At 37.3% G+C, this 14,746-nt stretch overlaps 1 protein-coding gene across 2 annotated transcripts; it reads left to right on the forward strand.

Annotated features, from left to right (window-relative positions):
• Positions 1 to 1,087: 1,087 nt before the first annotated feature.
• On the forward strand, positions 1,088 to 3,147 carry LOC109189524 (1-aminocyclopropane-1-carboxylate oxidase homolog 1-like). 2 transcript variants are annotated; one of them, XM_019340132.1, is made up of 3 exons: positions 1,088 to 1,706; positions 1,830 to 2,136; positions 2,758 to 3,147. In XM_019340132.1, the coding sequence occupies exons 1-3, from the start codon at positions 1,171 to 1,173 to the stop codon at positions 3,007 to 3,009; spliced, it is 1,095 nt and encodes a 364-aa protein (XP_019195677.1). In that variant the 5' UTR covers positions 1,088 to 1,170; the 3' UTR covers positions 3,010 to 3,147. The 2 variants fall into 2 exon arrangements, with proteins under 2 accessions (XP_019195677.1, XP_019195676.1); XM_019340131.1 differs by having other exon boundaries at positions 1,091 to 1,706; positions 1,815 to 2,136.
• Positions 3,148 to 14,746: the final 11,599 nt, after the last annotated feature.

A 14,746-nucleotide genomic window follows, 5' to 3' on the forward strand; every position in this document is an offset into this window, starting at 1 on the left:
ACGCACTCAAATGCACCCCGGCGTTCCGGTAATAACCATTCGACAAAAGCAGGTATATGCACAGACATAATAGTGTTTACGCACGGACTGGTGGAAACCAAAAAAATAAAAAAAAAAAACACCTCGGACACAGGCGATTTTGTCTATTAGGCAGTACAGCGCATGCACTGGCCAACGTATCTTTACGCTTAGGCCGTTGGATAGTCGGGTATCGAACAACCCACAACCCCAGCCTAACTTGCCTACTAGGTTCTAACGGCGTACGCACAGGCGGGTCGTCCTTAACGCTCACAAATATCGTCGGTCATCGACTACCCTTGTTCAGCCGTAAACCGTTTCGAGAAATCATGGAAATGCACAGACTTAGGCGTGTATATGCACTTACCTGTACTGCTACTGTCCATTTGCTGCAAGTCCGAAAGTGTTGTTCCTGCCTTCACACATCTACCATTGTTAACGTTATTTCATTCTTTTAATCCTTTTCAAGATACAATCATTTAATTTCCATCATCAAAAGCATCAAAAGATGATTCATATTCCTTTTAAATTAATTCATTAATTAAATCAGCTAACCAATTTACTAATCTAACCTTACCATAGATAATAACTGAAAATATATCTTTTAATCTCAACCATAGATGGGAATCTAATCAATGGGTATTATTAGGCCTCATGGGCTCATCTATTAGGGGGGGTGCACCAAATCCAAAGCCTATATATATATATATATATATATATATATATATATATATATATATATATATATTGGCATTACAAAATTTATAAATAAATCAATTAACACTAAATAATATAATATAATAAAAAATAAAAATTTTAATATAACAAATGTTGGGTCAATATATAATTATATATATTTTTTTAAAACTTTATGGGTCAAACCTATCTAATTGCAGCAACCCATTTTCTCAAAGTCCACTCATACTTTTGGAGGGAAAGTTAAGATTCTGCTTTATTATATATAAAGAAAGATTAATTTCAAGCTTATTAGGCTAATGTATTTTGGTCGTAACTCAAAAAAAAAAATAAATTAATATTATCCGGCCAACCTATTAATTTCAGGTTAAGATTGGAGTAAAAGATAGCTGACAAAGTTCCTCAGTATATGTAAGGTTGTGAGCAAGGGAAAACCACATCTCATTGAGTGTTAAAATGGAGGCCACAACTTTGAACCAATTTCACCATGAGAATGGAGACAGGCAAAGTGAGCTGAAGGCCTTTGATGAGACCAAAGCTGGTGTGAAAGGTCTTATTGATGCAGGCATAACCAAACTCCCACCAATATTCATTCATCCAAAAACAACCCAAAACTCATCCAATATTAATCCCACCGCTGACAAACACAGCATCCCAATCATAGACCTTGAAGGCATTCATGGGAATGAGATGAAGCGCAGAGAGGTCGTTGAGGCAATTGGAGAAGCATCTAAAACATGGGGTTTCTTCCAAGTGGTGAATCATGGGATCCCAATAAATGTTTTGGAGGAAATCATGAGTGGGGTACGAGGATTCCATGAACAAGATACAGAGGTGAAGAAGGAATGGTATACACGAGATCGATCAAGGAGGGTAGTGTATAACTGCAACTTTGATCTGTATACTGCACCAGCAGCTAATTGGAGGGACACTATCTTCTGCTTCATGGCTCCTAATCCCCCTCATCCTCAAGAACTGCCTCCGGTTTGCAGGTTTAATTTGTCTGTGTTTAAATTTATATATATATATATGCATGGCAATTAATAAACTACAAGATTTAATTTGTTACGTTGATAATAGTGGTGTGGAATTTGATGCAGCGATATTCTTATCAAATACTCAAAAGAAGTGAAAGAAGTAGGGGGTGTTTTGTTTGAACTACTATCAGAGGCTTTAGGCCTAAATCCAAACTATTTCAAAGACATTGAGTGCAGTAAGGGGCTAGCCGTTTTGGGGCATTACTACCCACCCTGCCCAGAACCAGACCTAACTTTAGGCAACACCAAGCATTCCGATGACACTTTTCTCACAATTTTGCTTCAAGATGATATAGGTGGCCTTCAAGTTTTTCACCAAAACCAGTGGGTTGATGTTCCCCCTTCCCCAGGAGCTCTGGTTGTCAACATTGGAGATCTTCTCCAGGTAAGTCTTACAATCAAGTGCTTACCATTACGCTAAAAGCGAAGTGACCATTATATTAGTAGCGTCACATTTTCAACCCTTTTACCGACCTTCGCCTAACAATCCTCTTATCACATGGTGCTAGACTTTGGCCCTTACTGGCAAATTATTGTGTGGACTGTGGTCCACAAAGCTGTGTGGACCACAGTCCAAAACGACGTCGTTGAATATTATGTGTTAGAATAATGTACATTACGTGTTAAAATAATGAAACTTCTAAGTTAATATAATGTACATTATGTTTTAGAATAATATACATTATGCTTTAGAATAATGTACATTATAATTTATAAAAATGTATGTTGCAGTTGGGCGTCTGAGCGCATGAAGAAAAAAATTATACATAAACGACGTCGTTGAATATTATGTGTTAGAATAATGTACATTATGTGTTAGAATAATGTACATTACGTGTTAAAATAATGAAACTTCTGAAATAATATAATGTATAACTATGTGGACCCCACTATTGGCCCTTACTAGCCTCAGCTCCGACCGGCAACAAGCCTTAAATTCTTTATATTTTAAATGTAATTGACTCATTTTTTTTAATCAAACAAATTTCTGTGTTTTTGGGAGCAGCTTATGACAAATGATAGGTTCAAGAGCTCAGAACACAGAGTGCTGGCTAATCAATGTGGTCCCAGGATATCAGTGGCAGGTTTCTTTACTACATACATGTTGCCATCGTCACGGGTTTGTGGACCAATTAAAGAACTATTGTCAGATGAGAATCGTCCAAAGTACAGGGAAACCACAGTGAAGGAGTACGTAGCCCATTTTCATGCAAAGGGCCTTGATGGAACTTCTGCCTTGTTGCATTTCAAGCTCTGAATTGGCATCCTCTGTACTCATTCATCTGAGGCCTCCCAATTCTTAGTTATTCGGAATAAACCATTCTATATGATTGTTATGAAATATGTGCCATGACTTTTACTTTATTATAAGCATTACTACATGCTTTTTCTGAAACTAGGAGCCCTTTAATTTGCTGTAGAAAGATAAGCTTCCATTTTCTATTTCAGATCCGTTGGGTTATGCTTTAATGCTTATCCGGGTTATGATTCCGGATCAGATACCCCACCTGCCTCCAATCGTTATGCTATGGACCCGTGTCCAGCATGCTGTTTGTGGCACTGTTGTCTTCCATTTTTTTTTTTTTTTTTAAATTTTAGACCACTTTGTTATAGGAGTATATGTTCATAATTTTATCACTATATGTTCATCATTGTAAGTTCATAATGTTAGAGTTCTGGGTTCATAATTCTATAACTGTACATTCATAATTGCATAACTGTACATTCATAATTTCGTAACTATACATTCATAATTCAATAACTGTAAATTCATAATTTTTGGAACTCTATGTTCAAAATTTTAGAGCTCTATGTTCATAATTTTATCACTATATGTTAATAATTGTAAGTTCATAATGTCATAGCTCTGTGTTCATAATTGCATGACTGTACATTCGTAATTGCATAACTGTACATTCGTAATTGCATAACTGTACATTCATAATTCAATAACTGTAAATTCATAATTTTCGAAACTCTACATATGTTCACAATTTTAGAGCTCTATGTTCATAATTTTATCACTATATGTTCATAACTGTAAGTTCATAATGTCAGAGCTCTGTGTTCATAATTCCATAACTTACATTCATAATTCCATAGTTGTACATTCATAATTGCATAACTGTACATTCATAATTGCATAACTGTACATTCATAATTACATAACTGTACATTCATAATGCCACAAACAAATAACGCCGTTAACTGTGAGACAAAATCAAATTTATTTTTTTAACTGCAAGGCCACGTTTTCCCTTAAAACGACGTCGTTTTGGACTCATGTTCACAATGCATTGTGAACACGAGTCCACAGCATAATTTGCGACCTGCCTCCCCTTTCATAAATCATAATTGTCGGGTTATGAGGGCCTGTCGATTTTTGCTCAACCCGGCCTATGTGAATTGTTGCAAGGTATTTGTTATACTTACAGTATCTCCAAGGGCAAAAAGTTAAATTGCATTACCAAATCACCTGGTCCAACCCAGAGACAAAACACCTGCAAATGCCAAAATAAAACAAAAAAATGCCACAAGTGAACAGTGTCAAATACAACAAAATTTCAAAAAATGAAAGTTAACTTCAAAAAAAAAAAAATTTATAATTTCCTAGTCCATTTCCATTTCTCCCAATTTATCAAAATATTTTGAGTCAATTCCATTTTTGGTCCTAGACTTATTGGGGTCTGGACAGTTTTCATCCTCCATAATAAAAATTGCCAATTTGTAGCCATGCTTATGGATCGTTGGACATTTTTAGTCCTCTGTCATTTGTGTCGTCTGTTGACTGTGAAAATGTAGGGCATTTATATCATTTTATGTCTTCTTCTCCTAATCTTGCCAAGAAGAACAAAGTCTTCGCTGTTGACCGAGGATTCCAGGTTAATCTCCGTCTCCTACTCCAATAATCTCCTCATTCGACGTGGGCCCCAAATCCCCGGGGCCGCTGCCGCCGCCAACCACCAGCCTGATGAACCGCACAGCGAACTCCGTAACATCGCCACCGCGTTCCTTGCTGCCGTCAGAGAATGGTGAACAAGGTCTCTAATTTCTCCGATCTCGTCTAGCGCGTTACCGCGTCTTGCTTCACCCGCTGGACATCGCCGTCCTCAACGACTACGATGTTTCGGTTAGTCGCGGCAAGGACTCTGATGTCGACAAGTGCAAGGCGGAGAAGGAGAACACACATTACGAAGAGGTCGGAGAAGAAGCGGATTTCAAGCTTCTAGGAGGCGGCAGTAAGGAGTAGTCGAGAACTGTTCTGAGCCGAATTCAAGCAACTCCGATTCTTCCTCTGTCGTTGATTTCGATTGTTCTGAGCCGAATTCGCTGGGGAAAGCCGTTGTTCTCAATCTCAATCTCCCTCCTCCCGCTCCGATTGACAGATATGCTTAGGCCCACCATTTCATTTCTTTTCTTTTCTTGAAAAACAAAATCTTTATTCTGCTGGGGATTTCTTTGATTAATCCGATTTCCATTCCTTTCCTCTCAACGGAGATGTGGTTGTGGCGGCAATGATTTTCCCTCTTTCTTTTGCTTTTTATTTATAGAGTTAATTCCTTATAGAGTATCTGATCCGATTTTTTTTTTTTTTTTTATCTTTTGTTCACTTTTCCGAATTCGAGAAGGGCTCTTGAGAGACTCATGAGGTGTGGAAGGATTTGTGGTTGAAGAGATTTTATGTCGGAAAGGTATGGATTGGGTTCTGTGTTTGGAGATTTTTTGTTGAAGCTCTGGCTTGCTGTTTCTTTTGTTTTGTTCAATCTTCCATGCAAATATTTTTCCTCTGCTGTTCAGTTCAGTAGAGAACGACCGTTGTTTCCCCTAGTGGTGTTTTGTGTGGATTTTGCAGGACTTGTTATGGTGTACATCAAGTCATCAACACTCATAGCCAGCGGACGACCTAGGCAGATTAGAAGAAGAACACATAAAAAGACAGCTTTGCCCTTCTATTTCACGGTCAATAGACTGATTTATTGACGGAGGACTAAAAGTGTCTAACGACCAATAAGTGCGGCTATAATTTGGCAATTTTTATTATGGAGGATGAAACCTGTCCACGCCCCAATAAGTCTAGGACCAAAAATGGAATTGACTCAAATATTTTTCAATATTTACATCACAAATTAGATTTTATGTTTAGATTTAAGGTACAATAACATTTGGTGTAATTGATCAAAGATAAATAAAATTTGGTGTGATAATATCTTGAGAATATTCCTTTTGCGGTGATATTTGGTGGAGATTTTTGGTGTTTTGGTGCAAATGGGCTTTCTTAATAATTTTTTTTTGTTTTTTTTTTGTTTGTTTTATTTTGTTTTTTTTTTTTTTTTTTTTTTTTGGGTAACACTTGTTGGAAAAATAGCATTAAAATGACATTTTGAGTGACTATTTTGTGGTAAACCTATTTGAGAGAAGTCAAAAATTTAAGTTTAAATGCTAATTAGAAATTAACATTTTAATAACTTTCGTTGTACTGCACAAACGTTGTTTTATAGCTTAAGTGTAATTAAGCTTTGGTTGCTTAATTAGTGGATTGGGATTTGAAGATTCGTGTTGTACAAATGTAAAGCTCAATTAGGAGCTTTGGTTTCTGTAAGCACGAAACTTGTTTTGGCATCTTTCGTGCTGCAGATTCGTGCTGCACCACTTCGGTGCTTGCAGACAACTAGGGTGTGGCTTTCGGTCCCAACTTCGTTCGACCTTTGGGGTTGTACGGACTTCTCGGTCACTCAGATATTTTGAAATGGGTCGTTATGGTCGGTACAAACTAATCGGATATTAAGTCCGTGACCGTTAATATTATTTCGATAATAAGTACGACCGTTTCAAACGTTATAATTCAATTATTAAATTGAATTTATGTTGGTTAATGTGTCATGATGATGCTATTAAGTACCAATCTCCTATATAAACATGTTGTCGGAGCAACCTTTTTGAAAAAAGTGACATAGAGAAAAGGTGAGAAACAACACAAGAACACACAAAAAGAAATTCTACTTTTCTTCTCAAAACTTTGCTCCTACTCCATTCTTGAAGCTGTGTTCTGCCCGTGCTCTTGTTCGCCGGGTTTGTTCGTTTCGGTGCTCAAACGTCGAACCGTTGTACGTTTTATCCTGGGAAGCCTAGGCCACAACGCTCCTAGCACTCGTGAGAGGTGACAAATAAGGTTTTAAGGAAAAAGGCACTTCGCCTAACTCATACTTACCATCTTTCTTCCTCTCCTTCTTTCTTGTTTTGGATTATGCTTTAAGCAAAAATCCTTTCTACTTTCTTGTTGATTAGAATTGTAATCTAGAAGATTACAAATTCTATTTCGGTTGATTTAGATATATGTATATCTTTCCCCGTATATATATATATATATATATATATATATATATATATATATATATATATATAACCGTGTGGTCTGATTTATATATATTTGTGTGTATATATATATATTTGGATATATATCCAATAATATTTTATATATTTTCATGTGTATATATATAAATACTATTTTGGGATATTAAATCGATTTTGGTTTTTTTTTTTTTTTTTTTTTTTTTTTTTTTTTTTTTTTTTTTTACAAGGAAATTGATGCACAGCACCTGCGCTTACATAGAGGACCCGAGCCACTGGCTCGAGTTTAGCGGTGCAGAGCCCAAAGTGCACTGGTCTGGGGTCCGGGGAGCACGGCTCGGAGCCCAGGCGCAGCGGTCGGAGCGAGTGTCACTCGGGCCACAATGGGCTCGGGCTAGCCACATGGTCCAGGAGGGCGGTTTTTGGTCCGGGGTGGTCTTAGAACCGCACGCCTAAGTCCCAGGACCACGCGGTCCGGAAAGGCGTGTCATATGATCTGGGGTCCGGTCAAGGCCCGGTCCGGAGAGACCCAAAACAGTTCAGGGTCCAAGCGACACGGCCCACGGCCGGCCTGAGGGGTCCGAGCATGGGGTCCGGGGTTCACGGTCCGAACTGGATTACATTATGTGTTTAAGGGGTGACCTTCAAGGACCCAGGATCGTTATTCAACTAAATTCCACCCCATGCTTGGGTGGGGAATCGATCCCAGGCCTCCCATTTGAAGGTCTATACTAGATACCATCAGACCACAAGGGAGATGGTCCATTATCACCAACAATCTTAAAACATTATATTTTTTTTATAATGAACGAGTCGATGGATTCCAAAAGTGTTGGATCCGTGAATGTTGCTTGTGGTGCACGTTCTAATGGTAGGAACGGCAACGATGTTGCACATTATGAGATGCTAGTTGATGGCAGCAATGTTGGAAATGATGTTTCCATGGGAGTTGCTAAATCACACGATAGTGCTCCGGAGAACTTTGGTTCACGATCCGGTAGACTAGTGGCTGATGGCACGCAATTGGTACCTATTGTGATGCCTAATGGATCGGCTAAAAGCCACGAAGGATCCAGTGTTTATGTGACCACTACATGGTCTGAGGACTATTGTAGTGTGACCAATGACTTCAACCGTAATCAAAGGAAAGGCAAGCGGAAGCTTAGCTTTCAAGAAGATTATGAGAAGAAGGAGAAATGCCACTATGAAGCGAACCGTCATCCTGGTGAAAAGGTTGAGGACAATTTTGCTAAGTTTAAAACATGTGGATGGTTGGACGAGTGATGTCACAACCGAGGTACCCCGATGTGCGCTATGGACCACCCTTCGTGGAGTGGACGATTGAGAAATGGAACAAGGCACGCGAGTTTAAGGATTACTATGAGATAGGAATAAGGAAATTTGTTTCCAATGTATTTTCCTATTTATTTATTTTGAATAAATGTTGTAGTATCCCTGTGATACATTTTTATTAAGTGTTGAATAAAAATGAATCATTCCGTTTATGTGCTTGAACTTTGTATATTTTGAAATATTCATGTGTGATATTTTATTATATAAAAGATTCAATAAGGATGCTTTAAGCACCACGTAGCATTATGTGTAAAAATGCTAAAATGGCTTAACAGCCGGAACGGAATGTAACAAGTGTGTTACATGTTGAAATCTCGTAAGAACTTCGGTTCTAGTTCATGTTGAACGATATAGATTTCAAGGAGAATCAATTTGTCAAAAATTGGGATAGCTATATAATTTTGAGCGTCACAACTCAAGTGTTGAATATTTTAAGTAATATTCTGAGTACGATTATATAAGCTTGGTTCAACTAGTTTGGAAATTTGGTTGATTTAGTTCTGTTAATTGTGTTATAATTAACTTGATTAAAAAAAAAAATTCAAATCATACTAGTATGAAATTTAATTTGAGACAAATTGTGTTTTGGTGAATAGTGCTTTTGTAGCACTAATGGAAAGTGCAATTTAATTTGGCACTTTGAAGTGAAAATTAAAGCACTGTAACAGTGCTATTAAGCACTAGGTAAAGTGCTTAATTAGGCACTAATGGCCACTTGGTGGCAGCACCTTTAGGTGTAGAAAACCTAAGCATTTGGTGCTTTGGTAATAGCAATAAAAGGTGCTAGACTATGAGTGGTCTTAATGCTAATTTATTTAGCTTAAACCTTTCGTGTGGTGCTAATTCTTAGCAATTACCACATGCCAAGTGTTTGTTGGTGATTAAGCTTGCGAATGATACTTAATTACTTCGAATTGACAAAACAGAATTGTCAGAGTAATTATGCAATATAATTACGAGTTGATTAAGCATAAGTATAAGCTTTATTTTGTGACAATTTGGTGGTAATTACATGATTCGTGTAAATTACTTCGGCCTCGGTGCTATAGCTAAGTCGCTTGTCGCATTCATTCATTGTTGTGGCTTCGGTCAAACCCGAATGGATTCGTACGTGCTGATTCGTTCGCACCTACGAGATGGGCTAACTTATAGCACATGTTTATTCTTTATAAGAATAAAAGAGAAAACCAATTTAATCATGGATTAATGCGATTACGAACGATCGATGTAGTGAATATGAAACACCTATTGGTGATTTCGGCGCAAGCATTAGTATAGTACTCGAGCGTACAGTACGGTATTCACCTCAATCGAACATTGTTTCCGAACATAAATATCAAGACGTTGATAAGTTCGGGTTTACCTCAAGGTATGTGGGGTGAGACAATACTTTGGACAAGTAAGTACCTTTTAAATAAGGTTACCCGCATGAAGTTCTTACGAATTGTGGGTACGTAGGAAATTTTCCTACTAAAGACTGAAATGTGGGGGTGCCTTGCCAAAGGTGTGTATTGGTTCTTAGTACACGAGTCCTATATTTGGATGTACATAAGAACACGATAAATTGAATCAAGAAATTCATCGTTTTTTGAAGATGTATTTCTGTGAGGGTTCAATAAAAGGACCTAGCACGTTGAAATGAACTTTCGACGTAGCTATGGTTGGAGGGTATGAAAGAGAACCCGAGCTCAAAGCTAGACGTAGCAAGAGAGCTAGGATTGAAAAATCCCTTGGTCCAGATTTTCTGACGTACATTGTAACACCCCACTTTTCTAACTCTTAATTATCTCTCTAAACAAACTTTAACATTAATTAAGCAGCGGAAAACTAGTTAAAAGTAGTGAGGGTGTCATCGCCACAACAAACACTCTTGGTGATTACACAGGCTAAAAGGGGTATATTATAACATACGATTAAGTCTGGGTACTAAAGTAAATACTGAAAAGTAAGGGGGAAATACGTCACCCCAAAACAGTCTACAAACATCATCATAAAGTATAGGGTCATAAGTCTAAATCCATAAAGACATCATAAATAGAACTAGAGTTTAGACAGCTCAAACTTAGAGACTAATCTAACTCGATCTTCTCTCACTGCTGGGACCACCTGAAAGGGGTTTTGCAAGCAACACATAGACAAACAGGAAAACACCAGTTGGCACGAAGCTAAGTATAATCACACTTAACCCTGTAAAGCATTCTAGCATGTACTTGGAAAACATTTGATATCATTATATCAATAAATTATTCTTTCTAGATGCTTGCACCCTATAATAAAAACTGACATGCTTATATATGTATAAGACTAATCACGTATATTCATCAACATGTAGACTTCTCAAATAGCTTTTAAAGCAATTCATGCTTACAGATAGGATCATGTTTAAAGATCATATAACAGGTGTTCACATGCTCTCACGCTCTTATCACATAACTTATTAAGTAGAACTTCTACCACATCAAAATAATCGTGCTCAAGAGAATATCTCCAGTTAGTTTTCTCATTAAACAATCTTTTATGATACTCTATTCACATACAATCATGTATAACATTATGATCATGCTTCTCACGCAATCTAGTGCAACAATATAGTCATACTCTTATGCAATCTAGTGCAACAATATACTCATGCTCTTATGCAATCTCGTGCAACAATATACTCATATTCTTATGCAATCCCGTGCAACAATATAATTATGCAATCTAGTGCAACAATATACTCATATTCTTATGCAACCTCATGCAACAATATACTCATATTCTTATGCAATCTCATGCAACAATATACTCATATTCTTATGCAATCTAGTGCAGCAATATACTCATATTCTTATGCAATCTAGTGCAGCAATATAATCATACACTCATATATAAAATAGAGTACTTTCTATGGAGGTTTCTTTGTTACTTTCTCGAGTCTCTCTTAACTCTCTTTCTTTCTATCGAGTCTAATTGACTCTCATAATCGAGTCTCTGTTGACTCTCTTTCTGGAGTCTCTGTTCACTCTCTTTCTTTCTCTTATACTCGTAGACGGCTTAGGGTCTCACAGAAGTGTGACATACCCCATCCGGAACGGCATAATCCCGACCCAATATCTCATACTGTCTACGGAACCAATCTCGTGGTTCAAACTCTGTGGAATCAGGTATCGAACTATTAGTGTGCACACACCCTAACCAGTATTCAAAGCTCGGCGGGAAGTTTCCAACCTCGTAACGTGGGAATACGCCGCGTTACATACCTTGGGACCGCAATGTCCATAAATATCTCCCGAGAGGAACATAGTCCAAACGGTATCCTCTAAAACCTCACTTATATAGATAATACATAAATATATCTCTCATGCATCAATCTCATGCATGCAACAATTCTTTTATTTCTCAATGCATCAAAGAATGATATACCACAGGCTTATGGTTTTTGAAAGTATTCTTGGACTCACGTTAGTCCCTTATGCATTTTCGAAATATGCATCATGTGAAATGTCAATATGCTCTATAACATGCTTTTAACTCATGTATACACTAACATGAAGTATTCAAAAATATATCAACATGCTCGGTTTGGAAAATAGCAATTTCTATACATTTCACTCAACAAGTATGCTTTTATTCTCATTGATCAAATAATACCATTTAATCATGCTTTCATAATAAATCCAATACTCAAAGGATCATGCTTATTTACTCAATAAAATCATTATTTGATCACAAAATCAACAATTTCTCAAACACAGAGAGTTTAGCAAAATATGCACTGTGTAACATTTCTTCCCAAAATCCTTCTTAACATACTTGTTTTTAATCCAAATTTAAAGAAATCAAAGCCAAAACGTGCGTCAAGATGATCCCGAAGAGCCAAACACAAGGGCCCATAACACTCGGTCCAAAACAACACGTAGCTGAGCCACAAGGGCCCAGCCACTGCACAACATCTCATCAGAACAATACTCAAGGACTTGGGGTGGGACTCTTCATGGTCCGCCCCTATAGTCCAGTTACTACACCGGGGCTAGGCTACGATCCTCTTCTAGGGTCGTGCCCTAGTCCCGTGGTGGCATGGCTCTAGCCGGCGGCCCATCTGATGGGCCGCGGCTAGGGCCGCCACTCTGGTCTGGTGCACACTGTGTTGTGCACCAGATAGCCATTCACTTGCAAAAACTTGTCCAAACATGTCCAAAACAATTTCAACAACTCATAAACACATACCAAATCATTTCCAAGCATAAACACATCAAAAGCTCATAATTTCTACTCAAAACTAGGCTTCATAGAGCCAAATCTAAAGAGGAATCCATGGGGTTATACCTCTTGTAGACTAGATTTCTTGCTTGGATCTCTTCTTCCTCATGGTCTAGCTTGAGCCTCCTTCACCACATACACTTCCCAACTCACCTTCTATCCTCAGCCTATATTCTTAAAGACTAAAGAAAACTAGAAGAGAAATGATGTTAGAAAGGAGGATGAACAAGCTTACTAGGTTGGAGCTTTTCTCTTTGGATGTTGGCAGACAAATGTGAGGAAGAGGCAATGAAAATGAGATCAGGAAAATGTGATGGAATGAAGGGTTTATATAGGGTTCAAAACCCTAGGATGATTCATAATGATTGGTTGAGGGCAAGGAGGTAATTCTACTAGCTAAAAAGATGACTTTATAAGGGATTTTTGGATGTCTTGTGGTCCACCATGTATCATGAACCATATGCTAAAAATGATATTTCTTTATTACTTTGGGGTGGAAAGTGAATTTTCCCAAAAACTATATGGATGAACAATTGGTTCAAAATTCTCTTTTTAATTCTCCCGGTCTCACTTGGGTAAATATCTCGATTTAATTCTTGGTACGCGAAGTACTCGAAAACTTTGGAATATTCGAATGAAATTCATTTCTTTGTTGTCGAATTAACTTTAAAATGGAACAAAAATTATTTTATTCAAACACCTATTGCTCGCAAAAATATTTAATGGAGTGAAAAACTACTTTGGGATTTCTTAACACTGGATTTATAAAATGAAATTTTGGGTTGTTACACTCTATCCCCCTTAAAAGAAGTTTCATCCCGAAACTTAGAAGAAACGGGTGGATCAGGTTCTCGAAAAGGAAAGGATGATATAACCAAAAGGTTAGAATTTTGTGCTGGAAGACTTGAGAAAGATTTAAGAATCTTTGAGTTCTCTTCTATCTTATCTAGAATCTAACAACTGTATCAACTAATCTATAACTGAGCTTAAGAGCTTAACTAGTTACCGTGATTAAAGCCTCCCGAGGAATCACCTGGTCGCATGTAGCTTGGATCCCAACCATAGGGAGCCCATCTCCGCACATTCTCAATGTAACACCCCAAAATTTTAAAACTTCTCAATCTTATAATATGAAAGCAATTCTATTAAATAAATCCCAAATGGATCAATTTAAACATAAGGTCTGGGGTGTTATGCCACATCTGAGCTGGAGAACTCAGATGCACAGGCTATTCTAACTATCTATCCTCAAATAATGTCATTACATCATCAAGGCACACAGGACGAAAGGAAAGACTAACTATCTAAGCCGAGGTCCTCTAGCGCGCTCCGGTAGCTAATCATTTGTGCCTGAAAGCCAAATATATCTGTTCAGCGAATGATGCTGGTAACCCACTCTAACGCGTTAAAATACAATATAGGTAAATATATATACATAGATTTTAAAACCAGGATTAGACTCGACAGATAGGGATAAGCACATTCAACAATTATAACCAATTATATAGAGACAACATCATATATATATATATATATATATATATATATATATATATATATATATATATATGTATGTATGTATCTAAGGTCACAGTTTACTTTCATGTCATTCACATCATCATTCAATCAATATCTTTCTGACACCCCGAAATCCAAATTCGGTTAAGGGATTAATTAAGTAATTAATCCTATTTCAATTTGTAATTTAATTCCTTAAATTCCTGAAATTCAATAGTTGGAGACTAGTAATTGACTAGTCAACCCCAAAGTCAAAGTTATACCTTAAGCTTTATAAGTAGTTCCCTTGTTCCTTACACTTCCTTATGTTAGTAAGGGTATTCTTGACATTTCACTTGGTGTTAGTATTGTAACCTAACCTAGTAGACCATCTTCATTCTTTCCTTACACTTTCTAAAAATCTAGCACCACCTTCTCTCTAAAAAGGTGAGTAGCTTTTCTTCCAAGCCAAGTTGGAGCCTTGCCAAAACTTCAAGAGTTGCTTCCAAGATTCAACCTTTCACATATTTGGGCATCTAGGAGGGTAAGATCTA

The sequence above is a fragment of the Ipomoea nil genome, unplaced genomic scaffold, assembly GCF_001879475.1.
Source record: "Ipomoea nil cultivar Tokyo-kokei standard unplaced genomic scaffold, Asagao_1.1 scaffold1558, whole genome shotgun sequence".
Lineage (NCBI taxonomy): Eukaryota > Viridiplantae > Streptophyta > Magnoliopsida > Solanales > Convolvulaceae > Ipomoea > Ipomoea nil.

What these genes read in the sequence shown, in the direction of transcription:
- LOC109189524 (XM_019340131.1), top strand. Translation starts at nt 1,171, where the DNA reads ATGGAGGCCACAACTTTGAACCAATTTCACCATGAGAATGGAGACAGG. An exon ending in GAACTGCCTCCGGTTTGCAG is followed by an intron (nt 1,707 to 1,814) that starts GTTTAATTTGTC and finishes AATTTGATGCAG; the next exon opens with CGATATTCTTATCAAATACT. An exon ending in ACATTGGAGATCTTCTCCAG is followed by an intron (nt 2,137 to 2,757) that starts GTAAGTCTTACA and finishes TTTTGGGAGCAG; the next exon opens with CTTATGACAAATGATAGGTT.